General features: G+C 54.9%; 1 protein-coding gene and 1 long non-coding RNA gene across 13 annotated transcripts in view; one reads left to right on the top strand and one right to left on the bottom strand.

Annotated features, from left to right (window-relative positions):
- Positions 1 to 23,704, bottom strand: part of LRP8 (LDL receptor related protein 8) — an 85,519-nt gene that overhangs the window by 44,044 nt on the left and 17,771 nt on the right. For all 10 annotated transcript variants that reach the window (XM_033226314.1, XM_033226317.1, XM_033226322.1 and 7 more), the window contains exon 3: positions 2,583 to 2,705. In XM_033226314.1, the coding sequence (XP_033082205.1) occupies positions 2,583 to 2,705 (123 nt within the window). The remainder of the gene's footprint in view (positions 1 to 2,582; positions 2,706 to 23,704) is intronic.
- Positions 470 to 3,476, top strand: LOC117092568. 3 transcript variants are annotated; one of them, XR_004440848.1, is made up of 4 exons: positions 470 to 524; positions 1,315 to 1,445; positions 2,513 to 2,712; positions 3,396 to 3,476. It is a non-coding gene; the product is annotated as an uncharacterized LOC117092568 (long non-coding RNA). The 3 variants fall into 3 exon arrangements; XR_004440847.1 differs by lacking the exon at positions 3,396 to 3,476 and adding an exon at positions 2,884 to 2,973; XR_004440846.1 differs by lacking the exon at positions 3,396 to 3,476 and adding an exon at positions 2,812 to 2,906.

Raw genomic sequence — 23,704 nt, 5'->3', positions numbered from 1 at the left:
GACTGGGCAGCTTGCCTGAGGTCTGACAGGTTAAAAGACCTGAACCCAACTATATCTGATTCCAAACTCACTACACTTTACTGCCTATAATCTTTCTTTTAGGGGTAGGGAATGGGGCTCCATCCTAGGAGCTGGCACAGCCCCAGGAACCTGGTAGGCCGTGGAGGTTGCTATGGCAACACCAATTAAATGGATAGTAGGTTGGCTGCTAGGTTCTCATTCAGTTGGGAAGGAGTGAGCAAGCCTGCTATCAGGTCCTGCTGCCCCAAATTCTGCCTGACCCTGACGGGTGCTCCCACTCTGGCCAACTTCCTCCAGGCAGTCTTCTGCCTTGCCTCCACCCGACCAATGTAATACAGGAAGTGGGCATCATGGCTCTTGCACCCCAGCTAGCACAAGCGAGGGAGAAAGGGGGTCTCGGAATACTAAGAGTTTAGGAATCTAGGAATGGAGAAGATTCTGGAATTCTGGAATGTTACTGATCAGGACCCAGAGGGAGGTGGGAAGGTATGCAGGGCTTCACGGTGAGTAGCTGGGAGAGCCCACAGGAGAGCTGGGCTTCTGTCTCCTGGGGTGCTGCTTTGGCTACTGCTCCCACAGGTGCCTTGTGAAACCTCAGAGAGCTCGAAGAGCCTTTTTTCATAAAAGGGAGACCTGCCATGAATAAGCTGTGTGTCTCTGAAGGAAGTCTATCAACTTCTCTGGGTCTCTAGTTGTCCCTCAACTGTGAAAAGCAGGCCTGGGAGGCAGGAAGAGTGAGGCAGGAGGGCCCCTGCCCAGCCCAGGGGATGGGAAGGCAGCAGGTGCTGGGATCAGCAAGAGGGAGAAAGACAGAGGGACATATGGGTAGGGCAGGGGGGAGAGATGGCGAGAGGGAGGGTGAGGATAGGAGATGAGCAGGGAAGGGAGGCAGCCCAAGAGGGCAGGGGTGGGTGGGACCCCGAAGGGGACAGAAAGGAAGATGAAAAGGGACATCCACACAAAGAGATAGAGATGGGAGCGTGGAGGCGGGGGGAGAAGGGGAGCCCGGCCCTCAGGTAGCAAGGCAGTCCCCTCTAATAACCACGATGAGGCTCCTCTCCCTTCCCTTTCCGTCCCCAGTGTCGGAGTATCTGCTGGAGTGAGGTACGGATGGAGGAGCTGGCTGACTGCAGTGAAGGAAAAGCCCCCTGTAGCCACAACCCCTCCCCAAGCACACACTCCAGGCTGCACATGACTCTGCCTCTTGTTAGCTGGGCAGCCTTGGGCAAGGGGGAGAACCGACTCCAGCCTCAGTTTCTTTCTTTTTACATGGGGATCCCTCTCCTTCCTTAGGTTGCCAAGAGGATGAAAGTCACAAGTGGGCGTGGCGGGGCTTTGTTCCTTCTGAAGCTCAGGACAAAGCACTGGGCTTCCCTCCTGCCTGGGAGCCTTCAGTACGGGCATGGAGTTTGGCCACGTGATGGGTGAGGAAAGGATGGGGCCTGTGGCATGGCTGGGGAGGCCAGGAGCAGCTGTACGAGGAAATGAGGGCTCCTTGTCTCGGGTGGGGGCCGCTCTTGCTCTGTTCTCTCTCTCTCTCCCTTTCTCTTTCTCTTATGTGGAGACTGGTAGCTCTGTTGCTAGGAGACAAGGAAACCCAGTTATCACCAGCCACAGCATTAGATGGGACTCCGGTCTCCATTGTCCCCACCTCTGCCTCTGGGGCGACTGTTACCCCTAAAGAGGGACTCTCGGGTCCCCGCCAGCCCCACCATCCTCCACATGCTTTCGCCTGAGCCTTTTGTCTCGGGCTCACGCTGCTGAAGCTCTGCCTCTGGACTGAGGGGTCCTTCCCCGCCCCCTTCTCATCTCCTTTTTAATTTAACAAATGTCACGGAATGACCTGCCGGGTGTAAGTTTGCTTTGAGGATTAGGGCCTGGAAAATAAATCATGGAGAGACAAAGCCCTGAGTGTAGGGGGCAGGCCTGGGGCTCAGCTCTGGCCTCCACCTCCCCCCGCCTGCCTCTGCCACCACCCAGCTGGTGATGGAGGCAGGAGCTCCAAGGCTCAGCCCACCCAGGATAGAGGAATGGGCCAGGGCCTCAGAGTCTTGGCTGGGTAGCCTTGGGCAAGTCACTCAACCTCTTTGAGCTTCAGTGTTCTCCTTTACAAAACTCAGAAAATGACAGTATCTGCTTCATGAGGCTGCTGTGGGGATAAAAAGCATCAATGCACACAGAGAGCTTAGCACATGCTAAAGGCTTAAGAAGCGCCAGCTGCCATTGGCGTTCCTGGAGTGATGGGCGGAGCTCTCAAGAACAGCGGCAGGGAGGCCTGCAGGGCACGCTAGGGCTCCTTCTGGGCAGAAGGGCTTGACAAGACTGTTTCTAGCTGCTGCCGCCACAGAAACAGGGTCCAATCTGCAAGAGGGCTGTGAAGAAAGCCCAGAAACAGGACAGTAGAAACCGGCAACTAAACACACCTGTTTACCAGGAGCGCCCTGAGGGCGTGGCACAGTGTTCAACTGGTCACCTCTTCTGAGCCTCACAGCTTCTCAATAAGGAAGATCTGAGGAGGAAACTGAGGCCCACCCCCACCCAGCCTGAGGGGCAGGACTCACTGCAAGTGGCCTCGGACTCATCGGAGCCGTCAGGACACTCCTCCTCGCCATCACACTTCCACCGCTCGCGGATGCAGTGGCCGTTGTCACAGGTGAAGTCACTGTCCGCACAGGTCTTCTTGGCTGCAGGGTAAGGAGGAGAGCGTAGTGAGTCTGGGAGCAGTCAGGAGGGCGGTGGGGCAACCGGGATGTGCTTGGTCTGCAAGCCGGACCACAGGGCTTCCCACAGCCCCACCAGGCCACGGACTGCCTTGCTGACCAAGGGCAGAGGACAGGAGAGACAAGCTTCTTCATTCCTTAGGCATCTGAACACTGCGTGAAGACAGATGACATTTTGCTCTGCCCTCCAAGTCCAAGAGCTCAAATCCAGAAAGCATGACAAGACTTATCATACCCCTGTCACTCTCCTGCTTCCCTTCAATGTCTAGTTCCACTGCCACTGCCTCCAGGAAGCCTTCCCTGATACCCTACAGCAGCTACCTTAGCTCCTTCAGCCAGTTCTCAGTCTCTTTACCTGCCTGTCCCACTTTCCCCAACTGGACTGGAAGTCAAAGTCCCTTCTGCAGGCACCAGGCAGTTTGTGACCATGAATCCCACACGTAGATGATTCCTTTGTGGCAAGATGAATGAGCAGTGGAAGGAGGATCTACTGGGCAAGACACCCGAATCAGTCCCTGCCCCCAGGTGTCTACAGCCTGCAGGGTGATCTCCACACTGCTCTGGGGATTTCAATCCCAGTTCCTCCTCCTCCTCCTATCTGTGTGACCTTGAGGATGTTCCTTAACCTCCGAGTGTACATTTTCTTATCTATAGAATAGGGAGAGGAAGACAAAAGGTGGTGAGGAGGAGCAACAAGAAGTTACAATGTATGAAGAACCTGCAGCAGACTCAGGCACATGGCAGATGCTGGAGAAGTGGCAGCTACTGTTGTTTTCAGGGTTTGAGTCTCAATTAGAAGCTGAAGGAATGGGGTTCTGTGCCCACACAGGGGATATAGCAGGCTGAGAGCTCACAGCTGGTAACAGAGCTGAGATAAGAATACGGGTACCATCGCCAGACTGGTTCTTTGCTGCTTTCTGTGTCTTGTCCTAAGAGGAACTAGACTTTCCAGATCAAGGAGAGGAAAAGAGATGGCTGCCCCTGTCACAAGGTGCCCCAGCTTCTTCCCAAGCAGCAGCACAGCACTGGGCGCATCTAGCAGGCCCGGGGGAGAGCAGTTGCCCTGTCAGGCCTTCCGTGGTGGAACTGAGGCTGCCTGGGTACCCCCAGTAGCGGGGGGTGTTGGAGACCGGAAGGGGCCTTAAGCGCTCCACCCCTGACACCCTGCACCCTCCATAGCAGCCCTAGGCCTCTGAATTATTGGGGGCTCATCTGCATCGAACTCACACATGCCCTGTTCCAGCTGGACCAAGTGTCCAGGACCCGCTACAGAACAAGATGAGGAAGAGAGCACTGGGCAGGGAGTCCGGAGGTCTGGATTCAAGTCACTGCTGTGCTATTTTGCTCTGTACCCTCAAGCACATCATGGTCCTTTTCTGGCCCACAGTTTCTTCATCAGGAAAAGGGAGGGTGATCTGGTGAGAGATAAGCTTTCAGGTGTGGTAGTTCCAGATCAGGAGGCCCAGAAATGAAGGCGGCAGGGGGCGGCGGTGCGGGTCTCTTTTCAGCCTAAAAGAGGATACCTCAGCACAGCAGTGACTTACCCCAGGCCTTGGGGCGCTCAGACCACCAAAGTCCCCCCCTGGAATGAGCCTGGGATGGATTTAACATCAGGGGCCACAGCATGAGGCCTCTCCCCAGGGGCTGAGAAGTCCCGTGGCCCCAGCCTGCCCCACTCCCTCATCTTCCCCTCCTCATACTTCCCAATCTAGCCTCACCTCAACTGCAGGTAGGTCCCTACATACCCATGCTTTTTATACCATCATGCCTTGTCCAAGCTGTCTTTAGTCTGAAAGCCCTTTCCCCCACCTCCCACCTTGTTTCCATTACACACTGGGCTTAAGTATCACTTCCATTCTTGATGTGGGAGCCTCCTGAGCTCCCACAATCCGCTGAATGTCCTTCTAGGGCAGAGGTTGGCAAACTTTTTCTGTGAAGGGCCAGATAGTAGCTATTTAGGCTTTGAGGGCCAAATGGTCTCTGTCACACCACTCAACCCTGCCACTATGGGGCAGAAGCAGTCAGAGACATTAGATAAAGAAGTGAGCATGGTTATGTTTCAATAAAACTATATTGATAAAAACTAGGGACAGGCGAGGCCTGTGGCCTGTATTTCGATGATCTCTGTTCTAGATCATCACTGATCACGAGTCCAACATGGTTTGCTTTCTTCCCTGTCCCTGCAGCACAGGGACTGTCAAATTCACAAGAATCCAGCTTGGGGTAGGTCTCAGTGGGGGACACTGAGCCAAATGCGAGCACAGCTGCCCAGCCTCTGCTCCATGCTTGCAGCTCTGGCACTTGCCTTCTCCCGAGGAAGCTACTTCCATGGACCACCTTTATTCAAATCTACGCACAGGCCCTCTGGGTGCTTCTGGGGCTGCAGGCCTGCTCCCCATCCTCTGGGTAGCCTGGCACGGATTTGGTGAGAGAGACTGGGTCTCTGAATCTGTTCCATGTCTGTCCTTTTCAGTGGAATCTTTGCAGTACATCTGCATTCTAAGATGAATTTTCTTCACACTTTGCTTAGAAGAATGCCTCTGTATGTGCAGAACTAGAAGAAACCTGAGGAATCAGAGTCCACCTTCAGATGTGTGGATTGAGGCCCAGAAAGGGAAAGGGGCTGGCTTAGGGAAATACAGCACCGCAGGGATAAGAACAGCTCTCCTGCCTCTCAGCCCAGGGCCCTGGAGCAGCCCTCCCTGTTTCCTGCACTGAGAGGTCATTGTCAGTGATAGATACGAATACCACCTATTGGTAAATCATAGTCCGTAATCATCTTAAAGTAAATACCGATATGAACCACAGCACCTGGGGAATTTCCTAATGTGAACACCAGTGGTTTTTCCCTCACAAGAAGCTCAGCATCCAAAAAAAATAAGTGTATATCCTAGTTTCTTCTTTTTCTCATTCTAACACTCACTGGGTGCTTCCCCTGTGCCAGTCTCTGCCAGGTGTTTTTACCCAAGAAACCTCATGGCAAGGGGCCTACTATGTACTCATTTGACGTATGAGGAAATCCAGGCCCAGAGATGTTAAGTTACATGTCCAAGGTCACATACTGGGGGAGCAGGGTCACAATCTGAACCCACAGTCAGATGCCTGCTCATCCCCACCATGGCTCCCCAAAGAGACATTCAGCAGTATCAGATGTGGGAGAAAAACCTTACAGTAGGTGAGCAAGCCCCGTGCCAGCTTCAGTTCCACATTCAATGGACCTTGCTTCTGTTCTACGTCCTGCACTGAGAACACAGAATCAGCCCAGCCCCGTCTCTGGGAACGAAAAGCAAGTGGGCAAGTCTGGCAAGGATGTATGGCCAGACGTGCCCAAAACATCAGGGCAGTCTTGAAGAAGGTGATGATGGGGCTCTGTCACTGGGCACAGGACAACCAGATACCCCCCAAAAACCCTGCCCTGCCTGAGATTCTGAAAGCCTGGGGGGTGAGCTTGTCCTCCCTCCATGTGCCAAGCCCTGGAGGCACTGGGTAAGGAGGCCAGAGCAGCCAAATACACCACTGCTGTCCCAGAGGGCAGCTTTGAGGTCAGCCCCGGCTGGGAAATGGCAGCTGCAGGGAGAGTGCCCTGTGGTGGTGTTTTTGGGAACAGATTTGTTCACTGGCTGGACCGGCTTGGAGATTTTCCACTCTGGCTCTGGCCTGGCACCTTTTGGCTCTGGCCTGGCACCTTTCACCCAATATCCCAGTGACTTCTCACAGCTATCTTGGTAGCTGTTGTTAATCCCATTGTACAGAAGAGGATATTAAGGCTTAGAGGTGAGGGTGTTAGGTGGCAGAAGTGTGATTTCAACTCTGTGTGGCAGCTGCCAAAGCTTGATCTCTTTCCATTCAGACCCTCAGCCACCTCAGTGTTACCAGGCTAAGAATGAGGACCCGAGAGTCCTCAAATGTACTGAAACACCTCTCAGGTCTCCTGGAATGTGCCCAGAAGTGTGCAGCAGAATAAACCCGGGCCTGGGACGGCTTTTGCTCTGGTAATGGATGGCCAGGAGTGGGGACTAGAGTAAAGCACGCTGGAGGGCCCCATCGGAAGTGTGACCACATGGAAGGATCTGGAGTCAGAGTGGAGACTGACTCCTGGCATAGCCACCTCGGGGTGAACCTGGGCAAGTGGGGATGTGGCTTTCCCATGCAGCTTTGTCACATGGACAAAAGGCAAAAAGACTCTTCTGGGAGATCCTAGTGAACACCCCGTGTCGGGCCGTTCAGTGCAATGAGCCCAATAGTCCCTCGTGAAGAGACCATATCAGCCCTGCCATGAGATGAGGGCTGTGCTGCCGTTCTAAGGCTGTCAGAGCAAGCCATGCCAGACCCCTACTCTGCTGGCCTTGGCTCTGGTTCCCAAGGTAATTCCGCAGCTGGGCTCAAGGCCTGGCTCCCTGTTTCCAGGGATTTACGTTCCCCCATGCCAGTCTGCCCCTTGGACAATGCCCACCTCTGTGAGTCCCTCAGCCCAGGAGTGATACATAGTCAACCAGGGTCTGCGACATCATAATCTGGTGCCATGGCAACAGATGGGCTGCCACAAAGGACTAGGGGATCCTAGGGGCAGTGAGGAGGGGTTGACCCCAGGGTAGAGTGGGGGAGAGTGGGAAATGCTATTTATAACAAGAACATGGGCCAAGGAAAGCACCAGACAGTCCTTGGTCTATCAAACTGTGCCCTGCCACTTGTAGGCTGTGTGACTTCTTCATCTGCACTCAAGGATACCATCCCTGCTTCACGGGACATTGTGTCACAGGGTCATTGACACAGGGTCATTGTGAGAAGCAAAAGCTAAGGATGGCCCCAAAGCTTCATGAATTGAAAAGCAAAAAGGCGCAAGTTAGAGGTGTGTGAAGTCACAGCCCTGGCCCCAGCTGCTGTGTGTGTCACACTGGGCCCATCCCTCAAACCTTCTGAGCCTGCCTCCTCCTCATTAGGAAATGGAGGTGTGGCGCTGACTAAGTCTTAAGGCCCTCTCCACACTCTCTCCACACACAGTGTCTGTGATCCTATGAAATTATTAGAATCACTCAGCACCCCCTGGCTTCCCCCGCCTCCAGAGACATCCTTCCCATGCTGCTCCCCACCCACACACATCCTGGAGCCCCAGTGTAGAGAGGAGGCTTCAAAATAAAGATCAGTCTGGGATGCCCAGGGGCACTGCTCCGTGTGGCTTCCTCTTGGCAATCCGAATGTCCTGCCGTGTTGGACTCCAGAGTCTTGAGGCCCCCTACGTGGGTCTCCCATGTTACATGCCTGGAAGCCAAGGCCTAGTGAGAAGTGACTGCTCAAGGTCACAGCACATGTCGGTGGGAGGGCTGCACTTGAACCCAGGTAATGACTCCCAATCCCACTTTGTGGCCAGCAAGCCAGGCAAGGGCCACCTGACCTGGCCCAGGGGTCAGGGAAGGCTTCTTGGAGGAGGGGCACTGTGTTCAAAGAAGAGGAGTCAGCCAAACTCTGGGAGTGAAGAGAGCAGTGAAGAGCATTCCAGGAAGAAGGATGATGGGGCTTGGGGGCATGGAGGAGTGAGCAGACCATTAGGGGCTGGGACGAGGTGAGTGGCAAGGGACCTGGAGATCCACCAGGCCAGGGAACAACTTGCCCGGGTGAAGTTGTTCACCAAGTTGTGCACCAAGCTGCCCTGCAGAGGCCTGGCATAGGGGCCTGGCTTTCCTTGAGCTCACCCAGGGACCCATCCAGCCTCTTGCTAAACACAGGACTGCTCTCCAGCAGCCAAAAAAAACCCAAGGCTCCAGGCTGCCAGAGCTTCCTCTGGGATTTTGTGAAGCTGTGCAAGACAGAAAATCGGCCCCTAGCAGAGGAGAGGGGTATGAGGCAGGACAGAGCCCAGGGGTGGCCATGCACCAGGATATTTGGGATAGACACTAGTTTCCCCCTTGAAGATGCATGATGCCCACTGGTTTATAAAGGCCCTGAGAAGGACTGCAGTGAGGATACCTGATTGTTTCCTCCAGTCTTCCAAGCTTGTTTAACCAAGGAACTCCTTTTTCAGATGCCACATCTGTTTATTTCCCAAGAAACAAGTGGTCCAATGAACCACACCTAGGAAAACACTGCTAGGGTGTAAGCCTCTCATCCTATAAATGATTAGATGAGGTGCAGAGAAGGGAGGGACTGGCCCATGTTCACACAGCAGCCTGGTACTTGTACTTAGCCGTCTGCCTCTGGGCCAGCCCCACTAGGCCATAAAAAATAGAACAAGGTGTTCACAGAGCATAGAGCCCAGAGTGAAGCTGCAGGGACCCCACTGGAGACCCCAATCCTCAGAGCAGGGACATGTCTAGAGAAGGGCCCAGGAAAGGACAGAGAGAATGTATACCCGGCCACCTAGAACAGGGAGATGAGAGAGCTGTCAGCCTTACAGGCTCTGACTGATCTCTGGTTTCTGTGGACAGGTCTTGGGCTCTAGAGAATGTTCTCTGAAGGCAGAGCAGCGACCCCTAAGAAAGGTGGATTCCAGCTCAACATTGTTGCTCAGCAACCTGGGGCAGGTTCTTTCCCCTCCTAGGGCAGTTGAGAGGCAGAGAGCAAAGGTAAAGCCCCCACATTGGAGAGCTGGGTGCACAGAAGGGACTCGGCTGTTCCCACTTCCTCTCTCAGGCCTGGGCCAGTGCAGGGTGACTGGCTTTGGCCCTGCAGCCCAGCCCTAAGGCAGCTGGGCCACTTGTATTGGGGTCAGGGAGATGAAAGGGCTGCTCCCACCAACAGTTACCCTTCCACAGAGCTCAGCAGGCCCTGGCGTTGCCAGGACAACCACTTCCAGCAGAATGAAGACCCAGGGTGGGGGCGGGGGTGTGCCAGCCCTCCCCTGGCCTACTAACCTGGCAGGCAGATTTAAATGACAGTCCAGGAAGCTACTATTAAACTGTCACCCCAGTCAACAGGATGACAGACCCGGAGTGTTCTCTGGCTGCAGCAACGACACAACAGTAATGAGAGGGGGAGGAGACTGTGGCCCAGAGCAACCTGTACCCCACCCGGGGACCCTGGCCTGCTGGCTGTCCCACTGCCAGAGCCACCCTCTCAGGCTGTGGCGGGTCCTGGCATGGAGCTGGGGCTCAGCACAGGGCCTCGCAAACTATTTTTAAGCAGAGGAACCCTTTTCCCAAGTGAACCCCCAACATATAAAACAGATTAAAATGGAGCTGCATGGTTGGAAGTGGGGGTGGGGGTGACACCCACAGCCCATCGCCAGCAGATCTGGGGTCCAGCAGCACTGGATTCAAATCCTAACCCCTCCCTGGACATGTGATGTTCCCAAATCCCTTAGTTTAAAGATCCCGTGGGTCCATTATAACATTGCAAATAGCTTCCACCTGGCTCTGCTGCTGAAACTCTAGGGACCTAAAGTTCTAAGGCTGTAACACTCTGATTTGCACCCTAAGCCCCTGTGACAAGACTTCATGACAGCTACCGCCAGAGTCCGAGATGTAGATAGGCTGTGGATGGCAGCCTCTGATGCCTTCCTTACAAGGAACTGTTTATCTGAGTCCAGAAGTCCACATGCGAACAGTCTCTGACTACTCAAGGCCCGCGGTTCCCAGGAGGCAAACGGTTCCCACAGTCTCCTGACAGTAGGGTGCAGGCAGCCAGCACCCACATGTGGTGGGCAGGACATGGTGCGTGGCTTTGTGCTGCCCAGCAGGCTCTGGGGCTCGAGCCACCATCATCCAACAGTAGGCGACATCTAAATTCACCCTTTCCCCCATCCTCCCATCCACCTGGGGAGACTGAGAAGCTGCAGGTGCTGAGGAGGAGGGAGACACATGAAGGGCTCGAGCCAAAGGATTCGCCCCATTCGGAATAAAGAGGCTGTGGCGGAAGGAGCACTTTTTGTTGAGGGCGGTTTTGCTTTTAAATCGGGAAGTTTCGGCCGGGCGCGGTGGCTCAAGCCTGTAATCCAGCACTTTGGGAGGCCGAGACGGGCGGATCACCAGGTCAGGAGATCGAGACCATCCTGGCTAACACGGTGAAACCCCGTCTCTACTAAAAAAAAAAATACAAAAAACTAGCTGGGCGACGTGGCGGGTGCCTGTAGTCCCAGCTACTTGGGAGGCTGAGGCAGGAGAATGGCGTAAACCCAGGAGGCGGGGCTTGCAGTGAGCTGAGATCCGGCCACTGCACTCCAGCCTGGGCGACAGAGCGAGACTCCGTCTCAAAAAAAAAAAAAAAAATCGGGAAGTTTCCCTCAAAATTTTCTGGGTTCTCTCCTCCAACCCATTCCACTAAGGAGTTACACAATTCTAACCAAGCCAGATCCTAAGACCGTAAATCTATTTATTTCCCAAGAAACAAGTGGTCCACCTTCGCCCCAAAACACCAAGGCATGAAAATGAGGTTGTAAGGGTCGGGAGGCCTGAGGAAAGACGAAAGGGGAGGCAGCGGCAGGGCCCCCAGCGGTGGAAGGAGTGTCACCCCTTCCCATTCTGGGCCTCAGTCTCCTCATGTCAACACATCTCTAAGGGCCCCCTCCAGATGACCCCATGACACGGAGGGGTTGTGGTTCTTGGTGCTGTTGCGAGCTCCTCCAAAGGGCTCACCTGGGGCTTCCCACAGCCAAGCACCTCCTCCAGGCTCCAGTACATCCCAGCTGCTCTCAGATACTGCCAGACCCTGGCCCCACTGTCACCAAGGGAGGCCCAAGCCCTTGCTGGGGTATGTAGGCCTCCCTGTCACCACAGGGAAGAAGAGCGTCTCCGAGGGACAGACCGACAAAGGCATCTTCCTGTCCCAGTGATTTGTGCATGCAGGAGGTATTGAACGAGTTACAGCTGAGGGGCCGGGAGGAGGTGGGTATGGGGGAGAGGTGGGTGGGATGGGATCAGCAGGGGTCCCTGGCTGGCGCCTGCAAGGTGCTGCTGAGAGCAGGCAGCATGCTGAGAAGATGACCACGTTCCTGCCCTCTCCCAGGCTCCAGCCAGCCCCACCCCAGATTTTGGCACTGGGATTGTAGGACCCAGAGAAACAGCTAGAAGAAAACTCATGGCATTCTTAAAGTAGAAGCTTCCAGAGGCCAGAAGGCAAGGCCATGAAACCGTATAGGCCCTCTAGCCAGAGTCATTGCCAGGTTCCCAACCTCATATTCCCCTTCCACTCCTACCCCAGTGGAAATGCGGTCTCCTCTGACCAGGGGACCTTTGTGGCTAACCCCAGCTAGGCCCCCTGGGGCTGATGGATCCATGGCTCTGCCTCCCTTGGGCAGGCTGACCTTGGAGCTTGCCAAGGACCCCTGCATTCCAGGCTCTGTTCTTGCCACCAGCCTCCTGAGGGAAAGAGCGGCAGCTCTTCTGCTTCTTCTTTTGCAGTCGAGGAGAAGGTTCTAGATCTCATTCCAGCCCTGCTCTGCCACCAACATGCTGTGTGACACGGGGCAGGCCTCTCTGGGCTCTCAGCCCCCACTAACTGCAAGTGGGAAGCTCAGGGCTACCAGAGCAGAACTCTGCAGCCAGGGTCAAGGAGGCCAGGCCGAGGGACTCAAGAACCCACGAGGCACAGATACTCCTCTGATGGAGCGAATGATTGAGTGATGACCCCTGCCTGTGTGGGGAGGGGTGGTGGGTCCCTCGCTGCTACCCACAGGCAGGCAGGGCACTCGGGCCTCTGATGTCAGCAGTGGGTTGCTGCAGCACCCTCCCCTCTGCCTACTAGGTAGAGACTGCACTCACTAGGAAGCAGCCTTGGCTAAGTGAAAAACGCAAATACTTTCACCAATTAGGCTGGTAGGAGAAGCTTTTCCTAAGATGAGCCCCACTGGCCCATCCCGGTGATAAACGGGCAGCACCTGTTATTGGGAAATCCATCTCCTGGTGCGGGACTGCTGCCTCTCTGGAGTGCTCCTCTGTGCTCCTCACCAGGGAGTGTGGGGCAGGCTGTACCCAGGAGGCTGGTGTGAGCTCTCTGCCACCCCCAGCCTCATGCTGGTCATCCAGGGAGCCTCTGCCCACCTGTGCCCACCTGTGTGTCCAGCAGAATGTCTGCAGGTTAAAGTATCACTCTGTGACATCGCTGAGGCCTGTGCAGGGAGTCTGCTAGCTTTTCTGGAGAGAGGTTAAGAATATCTCACTGAGAATGGGGTTAGCAATGGGCCGTCTGCCACCCCGGCCTGGAGGGCCTGGCTCTGCTCTGTGGCCTTGATGTAAGTCTCTGGCCTTCTCTGTGCCTTGCTCTCTTCCGTCATGGCATGGTGAGTTGGATGAGATAAGCTCTAAGTTCCTCTCCTTTTTAGACAGGTGTTACCCACCACCAGGCTTAGAGTGAGGCTGACAGAGGGAGGGAACTGTGGCTTGGTCTCCAGCCCCTCACAGTCCACTCCTGTGGCTCCAGGGGCTACAAATCCAGACCCAGTAGTCACTGTCCTCCCAAAGGCCTCTCCATAATCAAAGAGCCATCTTTCCTTGCTTACTGACTTCCCATCTCCCCTTGAATATGACCAACTGCCTTAGCAGGACACTCAGGAACAGTTCAAGCTGCCCTGCTACTGCTCTGGCCCATCCCTGGCCATCACCTGCCTCCAGTAACCACTCAATGGTTATGGACAAGCCATCAGCCTTCATACCAGGTGCTTTTGCTCACATAGCCCCACCAGGCCGGAAGCCCTTCTTCTACCTCCATGGGCAAAACTCTCCCACCCCTGAAGGCCAGCTCAAGCATCAGCTGTTCATGGTGTCTGACGAGGCCCCCATCCAAATCCCCCCACCTCTGACAGAGCAGAAATGAGTAGATCCCAGCCTGGGGCCAGCCAGGGCCCACAACACCAAAGTAGGACGTTAGCAAGCTCGAGTCTCCACGGGGTGCTTATTTTGCTGCTGTATTTTTGGCAAGCCAGACCCAGGCAGTGCCTACAGGAAGCCCCTTCCAGGCTGTGCCCACCCTGGCCGTCAGTGCTGAAATGAAGATCTGTGGCCCCACTGGCCAGGGGAGACCTCAGGAGCCGTCCACCAGACCAGACTGGACTCAGAAGTCATCCCAGCAGCTCAGTAAGCCAGTGACACATGGCTCGGCCACTGTCATAGAATGGGGCTCAGATGCAAACCCTTCCCAGTCTACCTAGTGACAGCCGGGCCCTCGGCTGTGAGAAAGGCCTTCGCAGGGCTTCTCTGGGGAGTTCTACAAAGCCCTGCCTGGGTTCCAGAGCCTCTCAGTGATCTGGGCCTCAGGAACCCTGGGCACCCCTCCTGGCTGCCCTTGACCTCTGGGGTGACATTGGACACACCCTTTACCCTCCTGTGCCTCAGTCTCCTCACCTAGACACTAGAGGAATCAGGTTTTCATGTGTACCATTCAAAGGCCTGCCTGGGTTACCTCACAAGGTAAGAGTGAACGGGACAGAAGGCAGGTGCTCGAGGTGTGGGGGTGGGGCTGGGTGGTGTGGGCCAGTGTGGTCTGCACCTGCTCACAGAGGGGAGATAGGTGTGCTGCTGGCTGATGCAGACAGCAGAGCACGTGGCTCAGGGCAAGGGCTCAATGGAGAGACTGGAAGGGCCCTGAAGCCAGGGGCTACTGAGGACCTTTGGCTCAGAGGTGGGGATCATGGGGGCGTTGGGGAACAATGAAATTGTCTGATTGGGATATACTCCTTGAGCCCAAGAGAAATCTAGCAGACTGGTCCCGGGTCCTTAGCAGGTGTGGAGTTGAGTGACAAGTTTGAGACTCCATCCCCAGTCCCTGGGCCTGGCTCCTCAGGGCCAGCTGTGTGGTGGGAGGCCGCCACCTACTTTGAGAAATTAGGAAGTAAAGACCTTAAAAGGCATGAATTGGCCAGGCATGGTGGCGCATGCCTGTAATGCCAGCACTTTGGGAGGCCAAGGCAGGCAGATTACTTGAGCCCAGGAGTTCCATACCAGCCTGGGCAACATGGCAAAACCCCGTCTCTACAAAAACAAAAATACAAAAAAAATTAGCTGGGCATGGTGGTACACACCTGTAGTCCAAGCTACTTGAAAGGCTGGGGTGGTCGGGTGGCTTGAGCCCGGAAGGTTGAGGCTGCAGTGAGCCATGATCATGCTATTGCACTCCAGCCTGGGCAACAGAGGGAAACCCTGTCTTAAAGAAAAAAAAAAAAAAAGGCATTGATTGTCCCAAGGTCATATAGCTTGAGGCAAGACCAGAACCCAGGTTGTTTCATCCCTAATGCTGTGCAAGCAAAGGAAAAAGTGAGAGGTGGACCTTCCTTCAGAGAGTCTATGGCCAAACCGAGCAATGGAGAACCCCAGGTGTAACAGCCACAACCCAGAACAAAAGGAGATGCATCTTGGTTAGACTCCAGGGTGTTGACATCACTCATCTCCCCTCTCTGGACCCCAGTGCCTCAGCTGTAAAACAAGGACGCTGACCTTGGTGGTCTCCAAGCCCGCATCTCCCTTGCCTGTGAGTAAGGTCTGCTGGAAGGAGAGGAGGCAGGCCTGGGGAGGGTTTACTGCCTGGATGAGAGACATTTTAAGTTGGTCCTCAAAGAAAGGGGTGATTTTGGCTGGCAGTAGTAGGGGCTAAGGAAGCCTGCTCCGAGGAACTATGTTTTTCCAGAAGGAAAAGGTGGATTCTGAAAGCAGATGGAGAAGGCTGCTTCTGGCTTCTCAGTGCATTTGGAGGGAAATGGGGTCCATTCTCTGAAGCTCTTTAGAGATTTAGGATTGGTTCCAACAGGGAGGTGTGAGCGTGTGGTCCACAACCCCTACCTAACAAGCAGATTCCCGGCCTTGGGCTCATGTTAGGCTGGAACCTAACATGATGTGAGCTTGGAGACCACCATGGTCGGCGTCCTTGTTTTACAGCAGGGGCACTGAGGCCCAGAGAGGGGAGATGAGTGACGTCACCACCCTGGAGTCTAACCAAGACCCATCTCCTTTTGTTCTGGGTTGTGGCTGTTACACCTGGGGTTCTTGTTTCTCGGTTTGGCTATAGACTCTATGATGAATGTCCACCTCTCACTTTTTCCTTTGCTTGCACTGCATTAGGAATGAGATGACCTGGGTTCTGGTCCTGCCTCAAGCCATATGACCCTGGGCCAATCAGTGCCTTTTTTTTTTTTTGTTTTCTGAGACAGTGTTTCCCTCTGTTGGCCAGGCTGGAGTGCACTGGTATTTCAGCTCACTGCAGCCTCAACCTGGCAGGTTCAAGCCATCCTCCCACCCCAGCTTCCCACGTAGCTGGGACTACAGGTGTGCACCACCACACCCAGCTAATTTTTAAAAATTTTTTTATTTTTGTTATTTTAGAGACAGAGTTTCGCCATGCTGCTAGGGCACCCTAGGGTCGTACTACAGCAGGTGATCCAGAGTCAGGGCCTGGGAACAACCTGTATGATTATAGGTGAGTGACTTAACCTCTCAGAGCCTCAGCTTCCCATCAATAAAATGCGGCTAACCACCTCAGGGGTTGGGAATTAAGAGAGGCTGTAATGTTGAAATTCATGGTAAATTGCACATCCCCACAAAAGCAGGCAGAGCTCTTGTCAATCATGCAGCTTATTTCTTACAACCACCACTCGCCCACTGCTCCAGCTTTCCTGCAGGGACTCTGGGGAGAGCTGGGTTGCCTCCCTGTTGAAATGGGAGAGGACCAGGGGCAGATAGGCAAGGGGCATGGCTCAGCTGGAAAAGCATTTGGGTCCAGTGAGGTGCTGGGGAGCGGCCAGTCCTCATAGGGCCTGTGGGAGGCTCCGGTAGAGCCAAGGGGGCTGCAGGCAGAACACACCTGGAACCCGGGCCCGAGGCCATGTGGCCCAGCCCCTGGATTTCCTACATGAGAAAAGGGGCCACAGCAGCCTCGAGCTCCCATGGCAACTTCAGCAAAGCAATTCCACTCCTCCCAAGACCCAGTCAGGAACAGAACTGCCACTGAAGAGACTTAAGGAATCATAAGATAGTCTTTGAATCACAGAACAGAATCTCCTTGTCTCAGATACAAGTACTTAGGCTTATTCCGCTGAACGTCAGGACCAATGAGTCACGGAATCTTTCCAGTTTTAAATCACACATCCTAGACTCACAAACAGAACAAAACCCCAGAAGCTTCTAATCTAATCCAGGCGCCAGGAGTGGCAAAGGCCTGTCCCTTTCCCCCAACCCCTACCAGTACAGGAATCCTCTGTTCCCACCGCTGACATATGGCCATTCGCCCTCTTGAATGCTCTCAGCGACAGGGGACTCAGTCAGCCGTGCTGGCTGGAGGCTGAACACGTTCCTTCCTCTTGAACGGGGAGGGAAATAAGCTCTCAACAGGAGATCCCCACTTTGTACAAATGGATTTTTCACCCCTCCTTGTTCTTTGGCTCTGGTTAGAAAGATTCCCAGGGAAGTGGAAAGGAGCCAAGAGCTGCCACGAAATGACTTTACCCAGCAGACAGGCTGGTGATAGGTTTCGGTGGGAAAAAGAAAGGAAAGGGGCGATGAATTCTAACTTGCTGAGCGATAAAGGAAATTAAGGCATAATACCGAGGAGGCAGCAGTTCTATTAACCTGGGTGGAATACCAATTACTCCAGCCTTCTCAGCATTGCTCCAAGTGAAGAGAAAACCCGCAAAGAGAGTGTGATTGTGGCCCAGGGCTCATCTGGATTAGACTGTTTGTTTGCCCTGGCACCCTAATGATGGGAATGAGAGAAAATTCCCCGTTTCCTGGGAGACAACCATACCAAAGTGGGGGAGGACAGGCAGGCCCACGCGCAGCCACTGGACTGCTTGGCAAATGCGCACGGCAGAGGGGGTCCCCGGGCCCACTGCAGAAAGGCTCAGTGAGGGGCCACCAGCAGCCTCCCCTCACCCGGCCCTGTCCAGGGCACCTTCTCTGTCCCATGTTCTGGGAAGGCCAAGCTTTCTGCTGACTCCTGTGCTACCTGGAAAGTCTCAGGTCTCTGTTGCTGGAAGCCAAAATAATCAAGCAGCAGGTCTACTGTGTGTCAGGGACCCTGCTAGATGCTGCCATGCCCTGCAGTTAGGTAAGACCTTCAGAGGTGGCCATGCCTCCAGGTGTTGGTTCTGGCAGGGCCGGGGCTAGGGGCTCTGGTCAGGACCACCCACCCATCTGAGGCCAGCCACGGGGCGAGCAGTATGGGGATAGTTCATGGCCACAAGCCCCAGCTCAGTGCCTCCAGCCAGAGCTGGGCAGAATGGGGCAGACATGGCTGTGGGAGGCAAGAAGAGGAAAGGAGCGGGGTCATGTGCCCAGCAAACCCTCATTGCCCACTGGCATCCTGGCCCATACCTCAGCCACACCGGCTACTTCTCAGAGCCCCTTACAGAGTGGTGTCCATCAGCCTAGGGGTTCTGAGCTGGCACGGCTCCCCCAATAAGACAGGTCCCACTACAGCTTGAAGAGGAAGCCACTTTTAAACAGCCCTCCCAGTGAGCACTGCCGGCTGCCTAAAGATGATTCCACTCACCTTGGTCTTTCCTGCAAGTGAACCCTCCTCCCAGAACTAAGGGTTGGAAGATCCCAATCTGCTGCCTGACATGGCCATTCTCCCACCAAAACAGGTGAAGGAACGCAGGACTCAAATCACGCCTTTGTCCCTTACTAGCTAAGCGACCTCAGGCAGGCTACTGGACCGCGCTGAGCCCATGTTTCCTCATTTAAAAATGTGGTGGTAGATCCTGACTCAGAGGGCAGTTGGTTACTAGATCACACCTATCAGTGCCCGACATAAGGGATGGCACACAGAAAATATTCAGTGACCGAAGTTCCTCCTCCCTTTTTCTCAGCCCTGTGGCAGCCCCACCACCAGGCTTTGTACACATTGAGTCCTGAAGAAGTTTTTGCTGCAATGTTTTTAAAAGGGCATCTGGAGGCCTAGCCTCTGTCATCCTGGGCCACCTCGTTCTTCTGTGACTTGTTTTCTCCATGTATAAAGTAGAAGGGCTGTTCCTTGGAGAAAAAGGTCAAGGTGGGTGGAATTATCACCTGGCAGCCAGCTGAGCTCAGTGCAGGCTACTTCAGAAGCCTCGTCCCTGGCTAACACCACAGTGGTTATAACGCCAAGCGGGGCAGCCAAGACTGGCCCACCTGGACACACAGGCAATGAGTGGAGGTCACAGGAGGTCCGGCGGCCACCTTCCCTGCCCCTCCGCCCCTGCTCCTACACTAGTCTCTCCTAAGCCCCACAGGGAGCCAGGGGCCTCTAGAATGGCCTCTCCTCCACCCACGTGCATGGGCTCTGGCACAGGAGAGGAGCTGGGGAGGAAGCTAGAAGGTACCCAGCCACTCATTCCAGGGTGAATGGTGAGCCTGCCCAAGCATGAGCTCTTATGAGGCCCAGACTGCTGGGGGACCAGGGTGTCTGAGGCACACACGTTCCTCACTCTCTGGGAGTTGGGAGTGGAGGACCCTCCTCCCCTTCTCTATTCTATTGGGAAGCTTTCCATGACCCCATGTGGGATCAGAGACCTCTTCTGACCCACAGCTTCATCATCCTGCGTCGGTGTCACTCAACCATCTTTCTCTATACCAGACTAGCAGCTCAGTGGAGGCAGGCACTGAGGGAGCATGTGCTGAAGGCATCGCATGCAGGCAATCTGGAAGCCTGGGGCTTTTCCATCTATACAGAATGTACAGCCCCAGACACAAACCCTGTTTACCCTCCAGCATTCTGCATACATAGGAAAAGCAGTAATCACTGAAGTCTTGCTTCAGCTCTTCCATTCATGCAGGAAGTGGGGCTCTGGTCTGTTCCAGTGCTCTCCAGTTGGGTGGCACTCCCACATCCTTTTCTCCAGGCATGTGAACTAGCTCTTGTGTCCTCTTTATCTCGCCAAAGACAGTGGTGTGGTACCAAGGCGAACAGAGCCAGGGGCCAGGAGGCCTGGGTTTTGGTCCCAGCTCTACCCCCAAGCTGCTGCATGGCTTTGAGTAAGCCACTCTCCCTCTCTGGGCCTCAGCGTCAACAGCAGTTGGATGAGGGGTTGGGTCCCACTGCTCTCTGGGTCCATTCCTGCTCTACTTCACTGCCATGAGCCACGTGTCTGGGGCTGGAGTTGGAGGAGAGTGCTCGCACCAGGCAGATGGTTCTGGGGACAGGTTCAGAGTCTGCAAGGCTGGGAGGGCACCTGCCTCTGTCCTGGGTCCCACCTCCTGGCCTGCTCCTCAGGAAACCCTGGGACACATGAACTTGGGCCTCAGCTTTGGCCCTGATCATAGTGTGATGCCATCTCTGGGCCAGGCTTCATCTGTCTACATCACCTCACCTCATCTCGTGGTTTATGAAGTCCTTTGTATACGTCTCCTCATTTAGTTCTTACAATCACCCCTGAAGTTCAGACAGGGACAGGATGAGCCCAGATCACACCACAGTCAGAGGACTATCAGGCCCAGCATTCTCCAGCAGCCCTGATATCTCCTCCATGAAACAGGAAGATTCCTGTTTCATCCTGTTTCAAGATTCCTGCACAGGATGTACAGTGGGAATCCTGACCTTGCCCCCTGAGCAATACTGAGTAGTGGGGGTGGTACTCTCTCAGGAACCACTTCGAGCCACCATGAAAATCCAACAGCATAAAGATGCCAAAGCACAGGTGCCAGCCAGGGCCGCAGCCCGCTGGAACAGAAAGAGCACCATGCAGGGAGTCCCAGAGCCCAGGCTCCAGTTTTGGGTTTTCCCATCTGTCAAATGAGGGCAAGGATGCCTGCCCTGCTTCACCCACTCAAGGCCAGCTGTGCACTTGCCACACTTACCCCGTCCCACCTTCCACACAGCTGTCTGTGCCCACCACCTCAGCCAGGAGGAGTCATGAGCCCCTTCCCTATATGCACACAGCCCAGCCTGGCTCACTGCACCAAAAAGGCAGGCCTGGGCACAGACCACACACACAGAGGTGTGTTTAGCCAGACGTGCAGACACTCAGGCACATGCACATAGCACGGGTACTTGCAGATGGGCACCTGTGCATACAGCAAGGCACACATCGCCACTTGCACACTCACGTGTGCACCACATACTAAACATACTCAGACACACATGTCATGCTGGGCACACACTGCAGCACACAGACTGCACAGCCACACATGCACAGCTGGCTTCATATGATGCTCACACACTGCAGACAAATATGCATAGATTCTCTTGCCTCTCCCGTGACAGCCAGATGGCGGGATTCTCCCAGAGGGCTGCCATTTAATGCTCTAATTAATTTTTTTCAATTCTAGGTACCCAAAGCCTAGGTTTGCTCAGGGCATGGGCCAGGCATGACCCAGTCTGAGGCCAAGGCAGGAAGCAGGACCTAGGACGAGGGGGTCCCACTACACCTAGGAGAGGCTTCGCCCTCACCTGGTGAGTAGATGCCTAGCCTAGCAAGGGGCTGGGGTCACGGGCCCAGAATGTGGGTCTGATCCTGGTTCCAACAGTGCTCCTATGACCCACGACAGGGAGAGACCCCTTCCCAGCAGCTCCGGCAGAGTGGTCTGGCCCTGGCTGCCCACCTCACAATGCAGGGCACTCAGTCCCTGCGGAGGCTGCTGACTCTCCTATCAGACTGCCCTGCAGCAAGGCTTTCCTGACATGGAGGTGGGCTCGGGGCTGCACATCCAAATCCAAACACACCTTTGCTGATCCCTACTGTGTGCAGGGCACGCTTCAAGGCACTGTGGGAGGACAGCGAAGGGAACGGGATGTTCACAGAGCACAGAGCTAGCAGATAGTCAGTGCTGAGACAGTGCTCACGGCATCTCCAGGCAGTCTGCTCTGAGCAGGCCAGAGTTCATCCTCACCCAGTTCTTCGGGGAGCCCCACCTTGTTCTCTAGGCCATGAGGATCCTGGGGGGTTCAGGCTAGCAGGAACCAAGCATCACTGGCCCGCCAGGTCTCTTCTCTGCCTTTCCCGGGGCACCATCTTTGCTGCTAAATGTTTGGAAAAAGCAGTGATAAATTTACTGCCTCACTTATGAGTAATTTGCTGTCAGGAGCTGTGTGTAAGCAGAGGGCTGAATTAACAAGGCTTAATTAACATTAATGTTGTGACGGATCTCAAGTGAGTCGGGAAACCCCCATCCTCACCGCCGGACCTTGCCTGCTGATTCCCTGCTCATGTGGGAGGTGAGAGGCCCAGGGAGGGCTCTCAGAGCTGCTGACAGACGTGACTGGGGGCTGGCGGCTTGCAGGAGATCAGCACAGGAAGCCAGCGCCTCTGCAACTCCAATTCCAAAGAAGCTCTCAGACTAAGTCCTTCATCCCTTGCCTGGTGCACTGGCTAACACGTGGACCCTGGAGTGCAAGAGACCAGCGTTTAAATCCTGCTGCTGCCACTCCTATGCTATGTGATCCTGGGTGAGTCTCCCCACCTCTCTGTGCCTCACCATCTCTATCAGTAAAGGGACAGGACGGATCCCCCCTCACAGGGCTGTTAAAGGATCCATGGGCCAGGCACAGTGGCTCACGCCTGTAATCCCAGCACTTTGGAAGGCTGAAATGGGCGGATCACGAGGTCAGGAGCTCGAGACCAGCCTGGCCAACATGATGAAACTCTGTCTCTACTAAAAATAGAAAAATTAGCTGGGTATGGTCGCAGGAGTCTATAATCCCAGCTACTCGGGAGGCTGAGGCAAGAGAATCGCTTGAACCCAGGAGGCAGAGGTTGCAGTGAGCCGAGACTGTGCCATTGCACTCCAGGCTGGGTGACAGAGTGAGACTCCATCTTTAAAAAAAAAAAAAAAGGATTCATGAAGTCATGCATGGAGAGCAGAGGTGCTTCCCACCCCGCTCCCCATAAGCATAAGCATCACTGGTGATGGTACGCAGGGCTCATCATCTCATTTAATCCTCCCAACCAACAGCCCTTTGAGGTAGGGCCTGCCATGACACCACTGTGCAGAAGAGGAAACCAAGGCACTGAGAGGGGAGGTGGCTCCCCCAGCTCACATGCTGTGTGAGGTTGGGGGAGGAGATTCCAGCCACCTACCACAGTCGCTGGCAGGAGCCCCTCGAAGGATCCAGAGAGCCAAGGTGAAGGGAGAGGTCAGGCTGCGGGGCCATGCTGGGGACCAGTGTGCCCTTGGGCAGTGGGCATCCCGTCAGAGAGGCTAGGTCACTGTTTTTCAATGACTAAGGCGTTACTAAGCTGCCCCCCGAGGGCCCAGCCTATGTCAGGCTCCAGGGATAAGATAAAGGTGGTGAAAGCTGTGCCCCTGCCCTCGGGATGGATTCCACCTCTGACTCCTGTCAGCTGTCCCCAGGGCACCCAGCCCAGCCCTGGCATGGGGCAGGCACACCATCATTTATCATCAGTGATTGCCATTATTCATATGAATTGGAGGCTGCTTCTGAGCAGAACCAACTTTGAGCAGCAGCAGAAAGGAAGCCCAGCCCCACCCACCTACCCCAACGCCTCACCAGAGATGGGAATCCTCATGTCCCCAGCTGTTACCCTGCATGTCTCGGGTCACTGGACAGGGCAGTGACCTCTCCTGTCAGTTTAGCGGCCTTGAGCTCTGCCCCGGAACATACCCACACCCTGGCCTCCAGGGGACAGGAAGTGCTCTGGGCCCCAGGTCCCCAGGTCTCACCTCTGGGACTACCCAGTTGGAGTCTTGGTGTCAGGGATCCATCTGGGGACAGCATGGGGAGAAGGGAAGAGACAGGGGCTGGGGCAGGGGCAGATTCCACCTCCAGAAAAGCCCTCAGGCCCCTCCTCAGCCTTGCCCCCTCCTGCTAAGCCCCCAGTACCCCCAAGCCCTGCCACAATCCCATGCTCCAGGAGGTCTTCCTCCAGCCCACCCCAGCCCATCTCCCACCCTCCTGACTCAGACATTCTGTGTCCTGCTAAGCCATGTGACCTGGAAGAAGTCATTTTTCTCCTCTGTAAATGCGGGATGAGAACTACCCGCCTTACAGGCTGATGTGAATGGAATGAGATGCTGCCTGGATGAGGGCTCAATATGTGACACCTATGATTACTGACAACCCAGAGGTTAGTGCAGTGGAGACCCAGCCCTGCAGGAGCCTGTGAGGAGCTG

Source organism: Trachypithecus francoisi, unplaced genomic scaffold (assembly GCF_009764315.1).
Source record: "Trachypithecus francoisi isolate TF-2019V2 unplaced genomic scaffold, Tfra_2.0 Lachesis_group12, whole genome shotgun sequence".
In the NCBI taxonomy this organism is placed as follows: Eukaryota; Metazoa; Chordata; class Mammalia; order Primates; family Cercopithecidae; genus Trachypithecus; species Trachypithecus francoisi.
The sequence above is the reverse complement of the archived record's forward strand: the minus strand, read 5'-3'. Positions and strand labels throughout refer to the sequence as shown.